This window comes from Elephas maximus, chromosome 16 (genome assembly GCF_024166365.1).
Source record: "Elephas maximus indicus isolate mEleMax1 chromosome 16, mEleMax1 primary haplotype, whole genome shotgun sequence".
NCBI classification, from domain to species: Eukaryota; Metazoa; Chordata; class Mammalia; order Proboscidea; family Elephantidae; genus Elephas; species Elephas maximus.
Genome location: NC_064834.1, coordinates 69,833,067 through 69,855,299, shown reverse-complemented (window position 1 = coordinate 69,855,299; position 22,233 = coordinate 69,833,067). Strand labels below are relative to the sequence as shown.

The following is a 22,233-nucleotide window of genomic DNA, read 5'->3' as shown; positions in this document are numbered from 1 at the left end:
ACTCAGCCCCCAAATCTTCTCCCACCCAGCCCACATCCTCTTGTTTTTCCAGGACGCTGGTCCTCCGCACATGCTTCTCAGGACCACTGTCCATTTGGTTTCATGGTCTCTGTTGCCAGGTCCAGCATCTTCAAGCTAGTATCAGCTCCCTCTGCTCAAAAACATTCAGTGGCTCCCTTGTGCCTAAAAATTTACACTTGGATTTTTGGGCTTGACATTCAGAGACCTTCTGATATCATTTTCTACTTCTCTAGCCTTCCTGCCCCTTGCTCCCCTACAGAGACTCCATGCTCCAGGTAAAGGGAACCACCTGGAACTGTTCCCCCCAGTCACCACTGTTGGCCTCTGCCTTCCCCACTGCCAGAGCCTGTCTCCACCACACTCCACCCTGTAACCTCATGGCTGGAATTCTCCCCACTGCACGGGCTCTAAGGTTAATCTCAGCTTCAACACTTATCTGTTCTGTGATCTTTGACAAGTACTTGCCTCTCTGTTGAATCTGTCATCTGCAAATGACAATGATAATTAACTCATAGGGCTGTAGTGAAAAATGTTCTTTGGTGCCGTCCTACTCATAGCAACCCCCATGTGACAGAACAGAACTCCCCCATAGGGTTCTCTAGGCTGTAATCTTTAAGGGAGCAGATCACCAGGTCTTTCTCCCTCAGACAGCTGGGTGGGCTCGAACTGCTAACCTTTGGGTTAGCAGCTGAGCACTTAACCATTGCGCCACCTGGGCTCCTGTAGTGAAAAATAACTATAAAGCTCCCTTCACAGGGCCTGACATCTGGTAGGGGCTCCGTTAACCGTGGCTGTCATACTATCAGCCACCAGCTTTCAAGGTGCAGCCCAAATGCCACCTCTCTCTGAAACCTTTACTGATCCCTCCCCCCATCACAACTGTCTTTGTATGCATAGTCAATCTCATTATGTACTTGGTCATGGACTTGTCTTTGCCACAACTAGACTGGAACTTCCCAAAGGGGAGGAGCAATCTCTTTCATCTTGCATTCCTGCAGCACCTTGCTCTGTGTTACACATCCAGGAGGTGGGACGTACATTCCAGTTAAACTGAATCCAATTTTGCACGCCCCAAAGATGTCTCTGCTCATTATCTGGTCATTAGTTCACCAGCCAGAGCTGGTGCCCCGCTGGTCACAGGATTCCAGACAGTCACCGGGTCTCTTCATCAACTTCCCAGCTTGTCAGACAAGGACCAAGCTCTTCCCTCCCACAGCCTTCAAGCATAATAAGGGAGACAGGAAGTTAGAATAAAAGCACCTGCCAGGTAGTTCCTCTCAAAGCAAATATTGACCTCCCACCCACTCAGAAGAGCCCCGGCCTAACCAGGCAGGTGCCCTGCCAGACTTGAGAGGTCCTAGGCAGAGCCCCATTCTTCATTTCAGTCTTAATTCTGCCCACTTCCCACCTGCAAAACTGCCACCCTTTTGGGTCCCTGCCTTATGCATTAAACCTGACACTAAAGGAATTTTTTTGTGAATATCAACAAATCTTGACAATAAAGGATTTTCTTCTCAAAGTCGAATTCATACTTGAAAGACAAATACGTGTCACCACCTAGGAGACACACACACAAAAAAAGTGTACTAAATGCACTAAGGAAACCCTGGTGGCGGCGTAGTGGTTAAGAGTGCGGCTGCTAAGCAAAAGGTTGGCAGTTCAAATCCACCAGATGCTCCTTGGAAACCCTATGGGGCAGTTCTACTCTGTCCTATAGGGTCGCTATGAGTTGGAATTGGCTCGACAGCAACAGGTTTGATTTTTTTTGGTGAGATGAATTAAGGCATTTATTCACACATTCCATTAGGTAGTCGGTCATCAAGCAGGTCCAAGGAGAAACTCCAGCCACACAGCTGGAATAAGCTTATGACTTCCCATGGTAAAATGCTAAGGAGGACATGCACAAAGCCTGCCATGTTTATTTTATTTTTTAGGGATTTTATTTCTTTATGGTCCTATCAGGTGGCCTACATTAACAAAGCACTGAATGTGATTCCCTGTCCCCACATGGAACTAACTTTGTTCTTCTAATTCTAAGTGTAACGTATACTCACTGTGCAAATTCCAGGCTTTCCTAACCTCCTTTCACGGTATCACGATCATCTCTCCATGTCAATAAGAAATGATCTCCACAATTTTTAAAACCCAAGCCCACTGCCGTAGAGTTGATTCCAACTCATAGCAATCCTATAGGACAGAAGAAAACTTCTCCCTAGGTTTCCAAGGCTGTAATCTTTAGGGAAGCAGACTGCCACATCTTTCTCCCGCGGAGCTGCTGGGGGTTTTGAAGTGCCAACCTTTCGGTTAGCAGTCAAATGCTTACACCACCGCGTCACCAGGGCTCTTTCTTAATGGCTACAGGATTTCATTACTTGAATATGCCAAAATTCATTTTATTTATCCTGTGTGGACAGTCACTGAAGTTGTTTCCAATTTCTATGATAAAATCCTCTATAGTCTCCTACATATCATTTGTCCACTTATTTTTCCTTAAGATCAAAACTTAGAAATGGCATTTCGAGGTCAGCAGTTACGTACATTTTTAGGCCTTTTGAAGAATATACTGAGAAAGATTTACCAATTTACACTCCTATCCACCAAACTCTCCTTGGAAACTCTATGGCACAGTTCTACCCTGTCCTACAGGGTCACTGTGAGTCAGAATCAACTCAACGGCAGTGGTAGTGATTATCAGCAATGGGAAAGTAATGGATAAAAGAACCTCCTTACCCGTACATTCTTAAGTGGGTAATTATCAATCTTTCAGATTTCTGCCAACCTAACAGGGAAAAATAAAACTCTCATAATTTTTGTGTATCTTTCATCACTAGTGAGATTGGGGATCTTTTCATGTGTAGTCTGCCTTCAGACCAGTAAGTACCCTCTCCTTTTCTCTAGAAACCACCTCCCCACCTACAAGCCCCATCCTCTCTGGCTATAGCAAGAGCCACTATGTTCTCACGTGACTTCACCCCTCTGGCCTGCAATCTAAGCTAATTGAATCCAAGAATTGCTGCCTGCAATCTAAGTTGATTGTTCCAAGGTGGTCCACTGACACAAGACAGGCCAATCAGTAATTCCTTAGGATTTTTCAAATCAGAATTATAGAGGAAAATGCCAGTTTCTCTCCACTGGTGGAAGTTACAAGATATAAAGCCATTGAGAGCTTGCACATGACATGTTTCTCCACCATATGAGAAACACGGAGCAACCGTGAAGCTGGTAGATCAGGAGAGGCAAGATGAGAGAGAGAAAGAATGCTGGTAGTGTTCAGGGTCAGCCTGGTCCCTGTACTTCTCACCCTTCCGCTGAAATACAAGCTAACCCAGTATCCTTCCCTCTGAGTTCTCCCTCGTCTATACTAGTTGAGACTGAATTTCTGTCACATGCAACCAAAACTCCTGCCTGATACATATTGTTTACTGGCTATGTCTTCTTTTGCAAATTACTTCTTCATGTTCTTTCCTCATTTCTCTATTGGATATTTCTAGCTTCTCAGTCTGATTTTTTTAAGAGTACTGTATATATTAGGGCTATTTTCCCAGCTTGTCACTTGACTTTTAACTTCTATTATGACTCAGATGATGAAGTTACCAGAGAGGCTAAATTGCAGCCTCAGGCAAGTTAGCAACAAGGCTTGAACTAGAACCCGATCACCAGTGTCCACATTTTGCCTCTTGCAGCTGTGGAGAAATTAAGCAGACGTGAACCACCAGTCCTCTCAGGGTCACTGAGGCTACGAAACCTGTGAGTCACCAGTCAAGATAAGGCAGACATCTAGACTGGACATTGTAGCAGAATGAAGATGTGGGTCAGGACTTGCCAGGATCCTATAAGAAGGTGCAGCAGTGCCTGTACCTACAGCCAGCCCCTTCCCCCAGATGTGACACCAGTGCTGCCAACCATAAGCCTTTAAACCCAGGTAATGCTGACCTGTTCCCAGCTCCTGGCCGGACGTCTGCAAGTCCAAGTGGCAGTGTTTCCATCATTCCTATCTCCTAGGCGGAAAATTCTTACATTTTCTCAACAATATTTACTTATCATTTTCTTTGGTCAGACAGAGCACTGTGTATTTTTAAACTTTCCAGGAAGACTGCTTATTAAGATAATGTAGTGTAGAACAATCAAACTGTGTTTATTTTTGACTTTTGATTTAATTTCCCTCTCTATAATCCACTAAGAAAAATACTAGAATCATATATCAGCCTTTCTTAGATTGCAGGCATCAATGAAATTAGCAGTGGCGGCAGGGCTTATTCCTGTTGGTTTCTATTACTCAGGTAAACCCCTCCTGGGCCTAAATCTCTCCTTGGAGTAATTTTCATTTTAATGTGTAATGCCTGCTCATCGAATTTTATTATCAAGTACCCACAGGTGAATTACTATCTGGGGAAAATGTACTGGCAAATTCTCAAGATCCAAAGGGTAGAAAGAGCCCCGGGGGTCACCTGGGCCAAGCTGCACATTTATACGGCTGAGGAAAGCTTGGCTCAGAGAGGTCAAGCAGCCCACCTAAGCTCATGCAGCACGTTGGTGGTAGAGCTTTCCCTCCCCTGCCACCTTTTCACTGCAGCTGCCGACTGAGTTTTCAATGGGAATTGAAACAGCCTGGCTCGGTGCACTTAACAGCAAGAGAAGATGCCACATTACCTTGAACAGAAAAAAAAAAATGGTGTGTTGACCCCACCTCTGGCAGGTTATTAAACTTCCACGTCCTTAAGCTTTCTGGGATGTTACCAACACCGCCGCCATCTGCTAGCAGAGTCGGACCCTTGGTTGAACGTATCTCTTACTTGAGCTTGAGGTGGGGAAAACATGGGTATAGGCATATGTGGGGTGCTGGTTTTCGTTCTGCAGTGGGGCATCACTGCTGTCGCTGATACCAGATGGGCCTCCACATCAAGAGTGGGTACATTTTTGTTTTTAATATTTTATTGTATTTTTGGTGAAAATATACACAGCAAAACCTGCTCCCGTTCAACAACTTCTACACATGATGTTCCGTCACATGGGTTCCATTCTTCACGTTGTGTCAACATTCTTATTATTTCTGTTCTAGTTGTTTTACTCCCATTAACTTAGTCTCACTGCCCCCCAAACTTCTCATCTATCCTTCAGAGTAACTGTCATCCATCTGGTCTCATATAGATAATTTGTTTAAACGAGCACGGTACTTAAATTTATTTTTGATACCCACAAAGAACAGAACCAGTACCTAATGGGTTAACATTGCCTCCAGGCATTCTTGGGCTTACCGCGAACATTGGTGAGTCTCAGAGAGACAGAAAGAAAGGAAGAGTCCTAGTCCCAGACATCAGAGAGTTTTCAATTTGGTAGGTGAGACAAGAAACTTCTCTCCTCATCACTGCTGTTCAAAATGGAATGGGCTGCCTTGGTTGAGGGAGTGAGATCTCCATCACCAAAGAGATTCAAGCAGAGGCCAGAAACTACCTGTTAGAGAAGCTGCAGAGGAGAGTTCCTATTTCGGAAGTCAGGGTAACAGTACAGTCTCCTGAGATAATCTCAGAAGAGGCTCAGAAAACCAGTTAGACAGAAGGTTCTTCAGACCAATGATTGCCAAGCCTGGCCAATCCTCAGACTCTCCTGGGGAGTTTTTAAAATACAGATTCCCAGGCTCTGCCCATGAGCTTCTGGTTCAGTACCTCAGGGGCAGAGCCTGGGAATCAGTATTATTAGAGCTGTCCAGCCAGCTTGGGGGGAAAGCCAGGCCTGGGGACCTGGCGCACTTGGAGCCTGTTTCTGCCCTGGCACTGCCGCCCATGTGGGATTCCCTGGGACCTCAGATTCCTTCTCGGGGGAAGGAAGGAGCTGCCCTTGGTGTGGCAGAGCTCCTTTCTGCACTCTGAGAAGACACCGACCGCACAACCATGTCAGGCTAATCATCCAATTAAGGGGCGGCCTCTCTGGGGTTAGTCAGTCTGCTGCTTCCAGGCAGAAGGGCAATGAGCCACACGGAGGACCGCAGGCTAACACATCCACTGTTTCCAGGGAAGCAAATGCCACTCTCTCCTCTGATACTCACAAAAATCTTAAAGACCTTGGGCTTTTGACTCTGCCCTCATGCCAAGCCCATCTTAGAGGGATGTAGGGAGGGAGGCAGAATGGGATGGAAGGGCCCCATAAAAAAAAAAAAATAGTATTTTTATTTGAGCTTTCAATTCTCAAGGTGTGTAACAAAGGTGGGAATCATATGACTCTCACCTAGGTAAATCGTATGGAAATCTTCAATCAAAGTAGTTACTGACAGAAAAGCCACAGAAAACTCCTGGGTGACAATATGGTACCAGGTAAGACAAGAGCAAAAGACATGAAAGGGACTACCATCACCATATGCCACACCTTTGTGAGAATTCGGAAAGGGTGCCCCTTCCTCAAGAAACTTCCTGACACCTGTCATGATACATCTGGAAATGACTATCTCTATGATGTGAACAATGCTCCAAGAGTTGTGCAGTATCCAAACAAATGCGAAAGACCTTAGACGTAAAGATGTAATGGGTTAGCACTAGAGGGGGAAGTGCAAAAGCAGGCACTTGCTGTGTGACCCTGGAAAACTGCTTCACCTCTCTGAGCTTGAATTATTATAGCTAACAGTTTTACCTCACAGAGTGGTGGCGAGGATCCAAGGAGAGAAATATGGGACCACCTTTACAAAGCTGCAGGCTAGTTATTTAAGCCTGTATTCTCCCCTGCCTGATTTATACATGCAAAATCGAAGGGCAATGAAATCCAAGCTTTGAATAACACAGAAAAGACTCTGAGGTGAGGGGTGTTAAATCCGAAAGGTCTCAAAAATGTCACCTCACCTTACGAGTATTCTCATAAAAAAAACATACTTTGTAGATCACTGGGATCACTGGAGCCCGGGTGGCACAGTGGCTAAGAGCTTGGCTGCTAACCAAAAGGCCAGCAGTTCAAGTCCACCAGCTGCTCCTTGGAAGCCGTATGGGGGCAGTTCTACTCTGTCCTATAGGGTCACTGTGAGTCAGAAATGGCTCGACGGCCAATGTTATTAGGCAGATACCCCATAGGAAAAAAAAAATTTTAAGTTTTTAGGTAAGTGCATGAAACCCACCAAAGCCACTGCCGTTGAGTCGATTCCGACTCGTAGTGAACCTATAGGACAGAGTAGAACTGCCCCATAGAGTTGGTGCATAATGATGTATAAAATATATATAATGGCAAGGCTATTCCTACATTAGTTATATTTAAAAATTGGAAAACCTAACTGGCCCACTATAGGGACCTGATTAAATAAATTAGAAAACAAGTCCAAGATAACGAAAAGCACAGACAGGCCCCTTCAGAATTGGGTAACCCCTAGGATCTGCTGCAAACATCCAGCATGCCAGTGACACGACACTCAGTCATCTTTTGCCCACTTCCAAAATCTTTCCCAATTTTTGCTAACACCCATCCATTTCATGGGAAACTATAAACACAGATACGGAACAGCTCTACAACACACTGTTGACTGAAAACAGCTGCAGAACAGCGTGTATTCTAGGATGCTTTTTTGTATACAATTAAATCTACACGTTCATATGTGCATGTATAGACAGAGGTCTGGAAAAACATCCACCTCAGTGCTGACAGGCATTATCTTGCGAGGCAGAACCAGAAGAAGGGGCACAAGGGAGGAGAGAGATTTTGACTTCCTTCTTAATGTTTTGCATTGTCGTTGGAATCTTCTTTAGCAGGCATGCACTGTTTGTGAGAATATTTCAAACTCTTAAAAATTAAATAGAATGACTCCTATCTAATGGTAAGTCACGTCCACACACTTAATTCATTTTTTAATGTCTCCTATATGGATGTTTATATGGAGCACTGGTGGCATAGTAGTTAAGAGCTTGGCTGCTAACCAAAAGGTCAGCAGTTCAAATCCACCAGCTGCTCCTTGGAAAGCCTACATGGCAGCTCTACTCTGCTCTATGGGGTCGCTATGAGTTTGGACTGACTCAACGGCACCTAACAGCAACAACATATGTTAGTGTTGGCGTTCCAAGTAGTCAGTAAGATTATTGGAGACAGCAGCTGTGATGAAGTAGCTGTGGAGACCAGCTTGCCACCGGGTCCAGGCTCTGGAAGTAGCTGGGGCTCTTGGGCAAGTCATTAAGTCATTTACCTCTCTGAGCCTCTGATGCTTCATCTGTAAGGGGCAAGAATAAAACATACCTCACAGGACTGTAAGGATCAAATAAAATGAGGGGCACAAAAGGGCCTTATAGTTTTTTAATGATTCTTTTAGAAAGAAGATGGGAGACTCCACTGCTCATTCTAGCCTAGCATGGTGCCAAAACGCTAGCTGCCATGGAGTCGACTCCTACTCATGGCGACCCGTATATGTTAGAGTAGAACTGTGCCCCATAGGCTTTTCAATGGTGAATCTTTTGGAAGTAGATCACCGGGCCTTTCTTCCAAGGTGCCTTGGGTGGACTCGAACCTCCAGCCTTTCAGTTAGCAGTCAAGTGGGTTAACCATTTGCAACCACCCAGGGACTTTAGCATGGAGCCGAGGGCACAGTAAATACCACCTAAACACTGGATGAACAGCACTCATGAAGTAAAAAGAACATGTTTTTTTTTTTTTTTTCCTAAGTAGCAGAGGCCAATCCAGGGCTATTCCCTAAGAACTTTGCTCCTACCGAACCCCAAGCTCTCTTTTTTAAGGCAGATATTTAGAGTGCACGGGCACCCCCTGGGTGATAGAAATTACAGTCACAGGTTCACTTCTCAGAGCTTGCCCAGGAAGAACCCAAAAAAACCAAATCCGTTACTGTTGAGTCAATTCCAACTCATAGTGACTCTACAAGACAGGGCAGAACTGCCCCCACAGGGTTTCCAAGGAGTGGCTGGTGGATTCAAACTACCGTTCAGTCAGCAGCCGAGCTCTTAACCACTGTGCCACCAGGTCTCCCCAGGAAGAACAGTGACTCCAGATCAGCCTCTCAAATTTTCTACCCTCTCACAGTCATTCCTGAAGTGCTTTTTTTAAGCTACCCAAAAGACTAGAGAGAATACCAGGCACCATGGTGTAAAACAATTAGTCACCCAGCCGTTACTGAAATGTAAACTAAGAAGTGTACTTTGAAGGGTCCCCTAAGACTAGCCCTCACCTTGGTAACCAACTGAACCATCTGAGAAAATCAGGTTTTTCCTTCCTTCATTTATATTTTGCTATATATTTGAGAGAATTAAGCTTTAAAAAAAAAAAAAATCCCTCTAATTGGGAACTACTGATGGGAAGACATCTGGGGCAAATCTCTAGGCCCGGCGCATTCCATCCCAAGCCATGGTTAGTGGTCTGGAGAATAAGCTTGAGGCAAAATAACGAGTGGTTACTAATTATTATATATCACAGGGTTTGGCATCACCCATAAAGCCCCATCGCATTGGCCTCTTCCCCCTTCAGAGAGGATTACAGAATTGACTGTTTAGACATTTTTCTTCTGAGTGAACATACGTTTTTCTTGTCTTAATTGGATCCAGTCTCCCTTCTCCTGAGCAGAAAGGCAATTTTTCTTTAACGATTACATCCTTCAGATGCCAGGTCATCAGCCATTCCTATGTCTGGAAGGATCATTGCTTGGCTCCATATTTTCTTTCCATTTGCTCAGCCTCTTTTGAGTAGTGATGTGAAAAGCATGTGAAGACTGTGTCCTAAGCTACCTTCAACTTGGCCAAAAAAGGTCTGAGTGTTATCTGCATGAACCATCTCCTCCAGCTTGCACAGATCCTCAGAACTGGGGAAAACTGTTTGCCCCAAATGTTTGGTCTAACACAAATATTTATTTCTTCCAAAACAACTGAAACAAACCACTTCCAAATTGGGGGCTGGGGGGAGTTTGCTGGCCAGACGTTTTTCACAGTTAAGACAAACATTTGGAAAACGTTTTCCAATTTCCCCTCTACCCTTAGTTAATCTTTCTTAACCATGTTCAATCATTTCCTAATTTACTATGAGTCGGGTTCGACTCGATGACAGTGGGTTTGGTTTTGGGATATCAAGGCCATTTCTTGAGGATCTTCCTTTCTCTGCTCTGCTCCGCTCCTTCACGAAACATAAACACAGCAACAGTCATTCGTTCTGGGAACGTTTGTTGAGCACCTACTATGCTTGAGGTACATATTCATCTGGCATAAGCCCTCCCTAATCTGTGACTGTTGGGGCAGTGGTGGTTCAGTGGTGAAATTCTCACGTTTCATGCCGGAGACCTGAGTTCAATTCCCAGCCAGTGCACCCAATCCGCAGCAACTACCCATCTGTCAGTGGAGGCTGGCATGTGGCTGTGATGCTGAACAGGGTTCAGTGAGGCTTCCAGACTAAGGTGGACTAGGAAGAAGGGCTGGCGATCTACTTCTGAAAATCAGACAATGAAAACCCTACGGATCACAACGGTCCAATTCGCAGTCGGTTACAGCGATAGAGCAGGACAGGGCAGCGATTCATCCTGTTGTGCATGGGGTTGCCGTGAGTCAAGGGCCGACTTAAGGGCAGCTAACAACAACAATCTGTGACTGCAGCTTAGTGACATCAAAACACAACAGGATTTAGCTTGAGAGAAATTGAATGTTGAGACATCCTTTGCCATTTCAAGCCAATAGCCCGATTTTTTTTTTTCTTCTTCTTCTCTTCTCTTCCCCACATTCCTCTCCCCCAGTTCTTCCTAGAGCTCGGAGTTACTTCTCGTGGAATGTTACTTGAACATCTCAGCAAGCTCTTCCTGAGTGCATTAACAGACAGCATGAAGACGGCAGAGCCCATTTCTGCATCAGTCATCCTAAAGATGTTTTTCCTGGGCCATTTGCTGACCCTTCTCCAGCTTGTTTCCATTTCAGAAGTGGTGCTAAGGCCATGCCAAGATGGAATTCCATTTTCAAATAAGGCTTCGCAAGACCTTTTATCAGATATCCAGGCCAATTACACTGGCTGGGTTCTCTCCATCCTGTAGTTGGGTAATTCTATCCCTTACTTCCCCTTCCTTTCCTGGAGTGGTTAAGTCAGAGCTACACCTTCTCTGCAGGAGCAGATCAAAGCTGACTTCCTGTCCCCTCATTACCAGGCAGTGACATATGCTGACTCCTCCTCCAGCATCTCAGATCTGACAGTGACCCCCAAGGAAGCCCATAGCTCTTACAGACTTCCCCCTGCCTCAAAAAGATCCTTGAAAAGAAAAGTTGCTAAATTAATGAGGCAACACACACACACACACTTGGGTTGATGTGGTTCCCAAATGCAAGCATCCATACAGTTACCACTGAAAAATGGAAAACTGTTAACGCTGAGAGCTCTTCCCGGGAGAAAGGCCACTTCACACTCTTTGGGAGGGAAAGGGCACTTCACACTCTGTGGTGGCTTCCTCTACACCCCACCCCTGCTCCTAACCCCCTACTGTTTTATTAAAAAGCTGCAAAGACCATACAAAGATCATACACATATGACCACACATGTGAGGTACCACCATCAAGCAAAGGTGCTCAAGGGAAAGGGTCTCCCAAGGAGTAGCCAGCACCCAATGAAGCGGCAGGGGGTGCAGGACAGATGTGACTTGACTGTAGTAAGCCAAAAGACCAGCAGCAGGAACTGACCTGCCCACTGCTCACCTCTTGGCCCCACTGAGGAAAGGAAGTAGTGCTGTTGCCTGTGACATGACCCATACCAGCCTTCCTGTCACTGTCCCCATCACCACCACCCCATGGGGTTTAACACCCCATATCTGAGAGGTGGAGGCCCTGGGTGGTGCCAACGCTTAAGCACACAACTAATAACAGAAAGGTTGATGGTTTGAACTCACCCAGAGGTACCTCAGAAGAAAGACCTGGTGATCTGCTTCTGAAAGGAAAACGCTGTGGAGCACAGTCCTAATCTGCAACACATGGGGTCACCATAAGTTGGAATCGACTTGACGGCAAGTGGTTTGGTTTTGGGATTTTTACCTCAGGGGCAATTCTTTGGCTACTCAAGATTCTCTCCAGAACCTCTCCAAGCCCTGCCAAGACGCTGACCTTGCTCTTTGGATGTGTTGAGGTGTGGAGATTAACGGTGGAAGGAGCAATACAGGTAATGGGGCTTCAGAAAGGTCCACAGCCGCCCGCAAGCGCGCGTCTGCGTGTGTGATAAACAGCTCTACTTTTTAAGATGCATCTACCAATCATTCACGCTCTAGTAGGACTCTACCAAACTGCTCTCTAACTGAAACTTAGCTGAAATCAGGATCAGGGAAGGAAATTATATTCCCATGTTGCCCCTTTCTCCAGGAGAAGTTAACTTCTTTCCCTTTCACAATTGCAGCCTCATAGCATTTACATTTAGAAACCATACAGACCCGAGAAATGGATCTGTTATTTCTTTGCATTTTTTTGTTTTGTTTTTGCCTAATTACTACAGGGAAGAGGAAAGGCTTATTTTGGAATATTAAGGCACTTTGGAGGGTGGGGAAAATCTGCTTCCAACTAGCTTCAGAAAAAGTGACCTTGGACAAATAATATCCTTTCTTTGGTCTCAGTTTCCCCCTCTCTTAAACTAGGGCAGTGGAGGACAGGATGGTAGACCAAGTGAAAGCTTGGGGCAGCCAAGGCCTGGCCGCTCCTGTGGGCTTCTGCTACGTCATGACCCAGGAATGTTCTTATCTGTTTATCTCATTTTCTTTTGCTTCCTGCACATGCCCCGGAAGTTGTCCTCTAAGGTTCATTTCATAGTTGCCTTTTTAAAAATTTTTGATATTTCACTGATTACAAATTCCTAGAGACAAGGCAGGCTCTATCGAAGTGGGCCTAATTTATTACCAACTTTGTCTGTCAGGAATATGTTACCAGTTGATTCTTTGGCACAACTTCAAACAGAGTTCCTTTTAAGAACAAGCAATCAACTGTTTTGTTTCAAACGCTAATACAGCTTTCTAAGTGTGTTTTAACCCTGTTGTCTTTAAAATGTTTCCAGTCTCACAGGAAACAGTTTTTAAGGACCAATCATCTCAAAGTGGGTACAAGAACAGTGTGCCTTTGACATCTTCAAACATACCTTCTTTATGATCTACTTCAGTCTCTCCTGTCCAGAAGAAATGGGAACTCTGAAAACTGTCTTACCTATTTTCACTCTAATTTTTGGAATTCTGTAGAAGGACTTTTTCCTTCTTCCTGTGAGTTTACTATACTCATACAACTCAGTGTTTTTCCTTAACATAATGTTTGTTTTTAAATAGTCCCACATCAGGAGTTTCAAGGAGGCGCGAAGGGCTCTATAAGAAAAAAAAAAAAAAACCGTTGCCGTCGAGTAAATTCTGACTCATAGCTACTCTATAGGACAGAGTAGAACTGCCCGTTAGAGTTTCTAAGGAGCAGCTGAATCTTCCTCTTAGATGAGTAAGTCCCCACTCGCACCTTATCAGGCCCCCTCCTCGGCTCCCCCCTTCCCTCTATCTCTTTCCCACCCCATCCCCATTCTCCTTCTCCCCCTATTTCCCTCTCTCTCCACCAGGTGTCTCTTATCTCTTCCTCTCCCTCTCCCTCCCTCTCATTACTTCCCCCAATTTTTAAGGTCAGAATTTGCAAGTTTAGCACACTCTTACCTAATTCAATGTGTAGAACTCTCTAGAGCAGCTCTGTCCAATTGGACTTCTTGGAATATTGGAAATGATCTATATCTGCACAGGTCAATATGGTAGCCACTAGCCGCATGTGTCTACTGAGCAACTGAAAAGTGGCTAACATGCCCAAGGAACTGAATTTTTTTTTATTTTAATTAATTTGAATTTAAGTAGCACAAGCAGCTAGTCACTGCCATGTTGGACAGAGTAGCTTTAGAGGACTGGATGCCTTTAACACTTTCAGACTATTCCCACTGACAAGCTAAGAGGCCAGCAGAGGACACGCCCCAACCAATCCCAGCAAAAAGCCCAAAAGGAAGGCAGCCTCCACCATCATTACTCCAGAACCACCATCAACTCTGCCTAGGCCTCCACCCTAAATGTACTACCAAAGCTTCACCAAGAAGGCCACACCAGTTTTCCTCTCAGATCCTGTCAGTTCTCAAATAGTCCTGTTTTCATTGCCTTCCATTTGTAGGAACAGACCTTCATTAAAAATACAACGTCTTACAAAGTTAACAGTTGTCTTCCAATTTGGAGCATATCCCTCAAGCATGATCTTTTAACTATCCTTAAAGTGTATGCTGGTCCTTTAGGACATTGTCTACTTGTCCAAATTCTAGGCATGGAAAAGTCAACACAGTCCATGCAGCTAAGGACATCAGTCACCCTACAGTCAACTTCAGCTCTTTGGGAAAAAAATTCCAGCTCTATACATACCTAGCTTACCAGTGTAAAAGTCTAAAAAGATAACAGTGCTGCCCAATTCCATCTTTTCACCCATCTCTCACTGACATCCAAAATGTCACCTCAGCACAGGGTCCTTAAACAATCAAATACTGAATGAATCTTACCCTGGTAAGAGTTTCAGAAGACAATTCAAGAAATGAATTCTCAGAATGAGAAATGGGGATGGAGGCAGAGTCACGGGGGGGTAATTGCTGTCTCTTTGAAACGTGACATGATTTACAAAAATGACGTTATCTCCTCCAGTGTTTGGATGGTATTAAACGGAACAGCATAGTCTTCATCCCCAAAAGATAAAATTTTAAGCTTGACTAAGTGATTAAAATCTTTTCACTACTGAGGATTATTTTTAAATAGAAATTTTCGCTGAGGTATAACAGGATGTGTTTTAAAGTAGATATCATCCCTCTTATTTAAGGCCATTTCAACCCATTTTAATCACATCTTAAAATCCTTTGTCTTCGCTATTCTATTTTGATGAGAGAGGTGGGAGCTGGGAGTAGCAGGATAGAAGAAATTCCTATCTTCTTCTCTCAGTGCCACCTGTTTGTAGTCACCTTTTCTTGTTCTCAATTCTTATCTCTGAATTGCATGATCTACTGCAATGATACCTTTCTGGAACCCTAAGACTTCTTTACTTCTGAGATTCCTAGATATTTTTTATAATGCTTTCTCTTGAGCCACAAACACATCGGCAACAAATACTAACTTTAAGTGTTGTCCACAATCCTGGATAGTTTCACAAAAACACTGGAAGTTCCCAGGCATGAGCCGAATAGCCCCTGCTAAAGGTGAATTTAAGGAGCTCTGGTGGTGTAGTGGTTAAGTGTCTGGCTGCCAAGAGAAAGGTCCGAAGTCTAAACCCACCAGCCCCTCTGCAGAAAGATGTGGCGGTCCGCATCCAAAAAGATTTACAGCCTTGGGAAACCTGTGGGGCAGGTCTTCTCTGTCCTACAGGGTCCAATTACGAGAATATAGTTGGAATTGACTCAACGGCAATTGGTTAAAGGTGAATTTGATCCTATATTGAACCCATTCCTGAAATTCACTTGGGCATCTTTGAAGTCTTCGGCCCAAACCCAACCAAAGAGTATCATTTCTCAAGCCACTACAAAAGTTAATACAGCTTCTGAAGACATCATCTAAACAGGGATTAGTTCGGACACTGGAAGAATCAAGCTTTTTAGAGTTTAGGCTCTGACAAGAAACAACGAAGCTACTGAAAGATGGAGTCGTGTGACCATTTATCCGGTGATTTTGAAAACAGGCAGCTAGATGAATTAAAATCATCACTTGAAATCTTCCTGTAAGAACGAGGTCCCTCTGAAAACACGCCTTTTGTTTCTTGACCTGCCAGGTGTCGGTTCTGAAAAGGAAACTTAGAAAAAAACACAAGGCAGTTTCACTTGTCTGTACTGCATTCAATGGGCCAGGCTGCTTTTCCGCACACTGAGCTGTCTGGGCAAGGATGAAAGGTGTCGCTCTTCTGCACATGAGGACTGAAGGGAGAGGCTATAGTTGAGTCCTGTGCCTGAGACAGCAGTGAGAGGGCTGCAGGCTTCAGAGACATTCCAGTACGCTAATGGCTCGGTCACCAATGTTTGGGTTTCAGCATCACGAAGTAGGCATGCAAGGCAAAGAGATAAAGGGGGCGCTGGCTTTCAGCCCTGTGGTGGGGTGCTAAGTCTGTCCTGGTGGAGCCTGCCCCTCACAGGGCTAGATAAGGGTTCGTTCACTCCCTCTCCTGTCCTCCTCAGCCCTTCCTTGCCCCCCGTCCCCCGCCTACTTCCCCGTTTCACCTTGCCCCAGGACCATCTGCTTAACCATCAGGAGGTTCCAGGCCAACAAGTCACAGAGGCATCTGAGAAAGCGGCTCTTGCATACAGTATTTTGGTTTTTGGCACTTGTGGCAAAGCCATAACGTTTCTAACTTCTCATTTCCTGTGCTGGGTGCTTCTTGCTGGTATCGTGCTCAGGAAATGGTCATCAGTACTCCCTCCATCGTCTTTATTGATCAGATATGGCTACTCCTGGTGTGTGAAGAAAAGGAAAGGTGGGCCCTTGCACAATGTCTTCCCCCCACTGTTCACTCAGGAGTGAGGCAACAGCTCTACAATATGAGAAAAATACAAGAACCTTTACTGCAACAATAAAACCAAAAAGAAGCACCCAAAAGGCATTCTGCAAACACCCCTTCTCGCTCCTATTATTTCAACATTAGCTTGCCTGCCAATTTTCTGAGATTCTGAAATGTAAATAGATAGAGTTAGTCTGGGTCTCTTTCTCATTAAATGCTTAATCACTTAGCTCATTTCCATGAACTGGCCAGACTTCAGTCTTAACTTCTTTCATTTTTTCCTTAACCACTTTTTAGGAGAGTAATCTAACGATCCCATGAGTGAGCAAGTTGATGTCTCTCATGAGACTAGGACAAATAAACAGCCCACAAAGTACATTTCAGCGGTTTAAAATTTTGAACCCAGATCCCTATCTTTTCTTATTTCAAAACAGCTTTCACAAAGGTAAGAAGCCGTGGTGGTACAGTGGTTAAGAGCTCAGCTGCTAACTGAAGGGTCAGTGGTTAGAACCCACCAGCTGCTCCCATATCCCTATCGGGCAGTTCTACTCTGTCCTACAGGGTCGCTATGAGTCAGAATCGACTCAACGGCAACAGGTTTGGTATATTTGGTTGGTCACAAAGGTGTAACTTGCTTGCTATGTTTTGTAATTACTGACACCCACATAAATTACTTTTTTACTCTAATCCACTTACAGGTTTTCTATTTTTTTGCTACATGAATTTTCCCGTTTTATACATGTTTTATTATGGCAAGAATTTGAATCTACAATGAATTTAGAAGCCCTCTGCCTTTAAGAATACATAACGATAACAAAAGATAGGCCCCAAAATTACCCACCAACATATCCAATTCCCTTTATAGCTTTTGCAAAGTGTGTCTGTATTTCTTCAAGGTCTGTTTCTCGATTGTTTGGGACAAATGTGACTTGTACTTGAAAGCCACATTTTAAATTGTTTACAGTGTATTTTGTTCAGTGAACTAAATTAAATTTCACATTCACCCCGATAATATTTCTCATCTGTAACCATTCACAAGAATCTTCAAGAAGTGTTTTTAAACATTTTAAACAATTCGGATTGTTTAAGATACTACAATTTTTTTTTATATTAGATAATTCATTAACTGACTGGAATGTTCATTCCTGAATATGTGCAGAATATGACTACTTGGAGAATTAGTTCATTTAAAAGAATGACTTCCAGTATATCAGAACTGAGAAGGGAAAAATAAATTGCTTTTATTTTTAAAATCTTCCACACTAATTAGAATATATGTACTCAAATCCTTAAGAAAGGCCCAGACAAAAGAAAGTGGAAGCACTTAAAATCGTGGCTTCTCTCTAGATGTAAATGAAAAAATGGGGAAAAAACACGAATTAGAAATGAAGTTTCCATTAAGTGATTAATTCTCTCGCCTATTTATCAGGCTCTCCCATTTCCTAACATGCAAGGCCCTCTCCATTCAAAGGCATCGCCAAAGGGTATTTTCTCACCCTGAGATGACTACCAAACTCTCCAAGAGAAGGAAAAGGAAGCGAAAAGGCACATTCTTGAGCCCTTTAATCTCTGTAATTCTTCCCTGATGGAAGTTCAGCAGCTCTCCTCGCCTAAGGATCTGAGAAAACCAACTTGTTAACCTGACAAACAAAAACACCAGGCATAAAATTCATTTCGGTGAGATCTTGGGGAGACCCTTAAGGAAAAGGGGGAATCAGGACATCACTTTTGCCACTCTAAACAATACGTTTAAAAAGAAGCAACCAAATGCTGAAAGCAACCCCCAGGCCAAGGAATGTCTAGAGCCAGTCTTGGGAGCAGAATCCCCTAGGTAGCAGGAGGGACCAGGGAAACTCAAAGGCCTCCAGCGCCCTCATAGCAGAGATTTCCCAAGAAATAAGTTCAGAACAGAGGGAGGGTGAAAACCATCCCAGCCCCCAAACACTGAGTGGTCCTACCATGTCCCACCACTAGGTGGCTGGCTGCAGAGGCTTAGAGCAAGGGGCTGTTGTCTCCCCTTCTTTCCCTCCAGAACCCACTGCCCAAACCAAGATAGAGCCCACCAGCCCCGGCCTAGATCCAATTCGCTAAAAAACATCAGGATGGGTTAGGGAAAAGAAAAAACTAAATCAAAAAAACTCAGGCCTTTGAGCCTGAAGTCACCAAGTAACAACCTGTCCTAAAAATCTGTTTTGCTACAGTTAGGCCCTGGATGGTGCAAATGGTTAAGTGCTGAACTCCTAACCAAAAGGTTGGTGGTTCCAACCCTCCCAGGCCTGGCGGTCTGCTTCCAAAAGGTCACAGCCTTGAAAACCCTATGGAGTGAGGCTCTACTCTGTACACATGGGGTCGCCATGAGTCAGAATCGACTCAATGGCAACTAAACAACAACTAACCTAAAGGTTGGCAGTTCAAACCCACTGAGAGGCACCACGAAAGAAAGGCCTGATAATCTACTTCCATAAAGATTACAGCCAAGAAAACCCTATGGAGCAGCTCTACTCTGTAACACGTAGATCTCCACAAGTCGGAAATGACTCCACAGCCACTAACAACAACAACTACCCTTCTTCAGGGCTTTCAAAGCAAACCTCCCAGGCGACTGCAATAGAGGGACAAGTGACAACAAAAGGACGACATGAATGAATGGCGGCTTGAATTGCTGAAACCAGGGTGGTGTATCCCCAATCCACGCGGCTTGTAGGAGCCACAGGGTGACGGGCTGGGTAAACATGAATCATTTTATTCCTGGCCAGAAGTTCTTCCTTCATTCATCAAAGTGGGTGAATGAAAATACTAGGAAATAGGTAAGGTAGGTTTGTAAACTGCTCGAGTATCTTAAAGTCAAGACCTTACTCAGGCTGCCTTCTACCCTGGGTGTCAAGTAAAGCCTCCTCCCAAAAAGTGAAAACCACTTCCCCTTTTGTAAAAAGGCTGTACATCAGAGCTCAAATCTTGGCAAAGAGATGTTACATGAATTTCAGGTGTTCCTAAATACGTGTGTTTACGTGCACACAACACAATCATTTCAGGAAGCATCTAAGTTTCCGAGCTACTTCAAAATAAAGAAAATCCCAGGGAAGAGTGAAAATATGTGTTTATGGGTTTGACATACGATTTTACCCACTCTATTCAGACACTATTACCTGCCAACTAAATACAAGTCTAATCATTATGCACCCAAACACGCATCTAAGCACCGGCACACTTAACCCCCTTTTTCTTAACTGTGCCAGAAATCAAACAGTTCAGTTATCTGTCCCCCCTCAAAAAAAAAAAAAAAAAATCCAACGCTGAAATCCTGACTCGTTTCTAGGTGATTTGTACGACCATCCTTTCGTTATTCCATAAACAGGCGAATTCCTCAACATCTTACTTTGCCTTTAAAAGGCTTCCTTCCACACAACGGGATTTCCCTAGGAAACATTTCCCAGCGGAGGGTTTCCAGCAATAGCTGTATCAACTCAGCCTGCGCAAGCAAAGACTTAGCTTCTGTTAATTCCACACGCATACACCCCCACACACACTCACACCAATTCACACTCACAGAACCATCCCGGGCCGGCTCGAAAAGCTATTTTCTTTGCATGTTTGCCCATCTCTCTCTGAATGAATGCGTTCCCAACTGACCTTTCAGCAGCTGCCGGGATGGCACGCTGTGGAGGGTCAGAGCTGGAAACGAGGGGAGCCCGAGCATCCGAATCCCTGCAACCGTGACACTGCTTTCTCCTCTCTGCCCAAGTCCGAATTCTCGGCCCCAAAGGGCAGGGCAAACCTCCGAGGTGTCCTGCTGGCGACCCCCTGCGCGCACCGTGCACAGGCACAGCCCCCGCGCCACCGGCACCCGCGCCCTGGCCCGCGCGCGGCCACTGCGCCAGGCGCGCCGCCCTGCTCTTACCTTCCCTGGCTTTCAGCAAGACCGTGTTGGCCACGATGTTTTCCAGCTCCATTGACAGTCGGCGGTCAGCGAGGGAGCCGGCCGGCGGAGCTGTCAGCGCCTAGGGTGCTGCCGCGGTGCTGCCGCCGCTGCGCCGGAGCCGGAGCCGGAGCCCAAGCCCGAGCCGGAGCTGGAGCTGGAGCCCGCCGCCTACCGCATTATTCCTGCTCGGCTCCCTCGGAGTTCCCCCTCTGCACAGAGCACCGCCGCCGCCGCCGCCGCCGCCGCCGCCGCCGCCGCGTCTTCCTCCCGCGGTGTCCCCCCTCCTCCCTCCCTCGGCAGTCTCCCCCCCACCCCCCACCCTCCGCGTTTCTCTGTCACTCCATTCTCCTCCCTCCGGCTCCCTCGGATGCTTTAATGCCTCGGATGCTTCTGCCTCCCCTCAGTCCCTCCCGGGGGTGTGGTACTCTCAGGCTCCGGCCGCCGCACTGCGCAGGCGCCAGGCCAGGGCTTGCCTCGGGCCGCCGGGCTCGCCGCGCGAGGCCTGCTGGGAATTGTAGTTCTCCCGGCCCGGCCGCGCGGGAGCCAGACTCGTGCGCGCTGCGGGAGTCCGCGGTCTGGCCCGGACGGACGACGGACTCGGGGCTGTGAGGGCGCGGCTGGCCAATGAGGGGCGACCCAGCCCAGCCGGGCACGGGCCTCCTGCTTCCCCGCCCGGGCTCCCCGCGCTCCGGTCTCCCGTTCGCCCTCTTTCCGCCCTGCCGAAGCCGGGAAAGCGGAGTCGGCAGGCCACGGTGGCGGGCGAAAGTCTCAGCGGGGCAGGAACCGTGAAGCCCTGGGCCGCCCCGGGGCGGGAGGATGGTCGGCCTGGCCCTGCCGCGCACACACACACATACACACACAGGCGCGCGCGCGCGCGCCAGGTCGCTGACAAAGGTGCACTTTGTTCCCTTGGAGGGCGCGAAGGGTCTGCGAGTCGGCGGCGACCCGGAGCAGGAGGCACGCGCACTGGCCGCGTAGCTCGAGCGCCCCCCGGCGGCCGCGGGGTGCGGGGCGCGGCGACGGGTCTGAGCTCTCAGCGCCCTCGGCGCCCAAACCTCCCGCTGCCCCCACTTCGCCCCCGCGAGTTTCCGGGGCGCCCTCGGGCCTTGGTGACCGCTGGGTCGGTCTCAGGGGTCGGGGCGTGGGAGGAGGCTGGTTGTGAAAACCTCTTTGCAGCACTCCCGGCCTTGCAGCAAATCAACGATCCTCAGTGCCACCGAACTTACTCAAATTAATAACACAGACCGAGTCTCGCTGCGGGGAGCCCAATGAGTAGCAGCCAGGCCCGCCCCCAGCCGGTGTTGAAATGCATTTTCAAATTCCAGGCTTATTTATCTTGGTGTTCTTAGCTTCTTTCCACTGTTGAGCTCAGAACACCAGACTCCAGATCTGGCCCCAGCCCTGCTTCCTTGCTTCTTCTGAAGTCCCCCCTCCTGGGAAATGGGCCCTCCTGGATTACTGGGTATACGGCACTGGGTTCTGGGTTGGGATTACTGGGGGTCCGCGACGCGTGTCCTCTGGGCTGGGGGAGGGGCAGGCTGACCCCAAGGAACAATGAGGGCTTTGCCTTCTCAGCATCGTGCAGGCCGGATATCCGTTCAGAAGGAGGCTCTGGGCCTACTGTGTCCAAACAGAGGAAACCTTCTATCCCCAGAGCTGCCAGGAAGTCACAGGGCGGTGCCGACAGATACGGAGAACAATTATTATGCATTGGAGAATATAAAATTAATAGACTTTTCCAGGCCTTGGAAACCGGAATGGAGCTGATTCTAACAGTGCAGGATTGTCTTGTTGCACGGATGTGCCAACTAAAGAGAGTCCTGGCAGCTGCAGTGTTTGCATGTGACACCAATGACATCC

The 22,233-nt window shown here is 46.4% G+C and overlaps 1 protein-coding gene across 2 annotated transcripts in view; it reads right to left on the bottom strand.

Moving 5' to 3' along the window:
• GRK5 (G protein-coupled receptor kinase 5) overlaps positions 1-20,620 on the bottom strand; it is a 237,159-nt gene extending 216,539 nt beyond the window's left edge. Inside the window, exon 1 of one of the 2 annotated variants that reach the window (XM_049855869.1) lies at positions 20,353-20,620. In XM_049855869.1, coding sequence (XP_049711826.1) covers positions 20,353-20,404 — 52 coding nt within the window. In that variant the 5' untranslated portion in view covers positions 20,405-20,620. The other variant, XM_049855868.1, reaches the window with a different exon arrangement.
• Between the last annotated feature and the right edge of the window lie 1,613 nt (positions 20,621-22,233).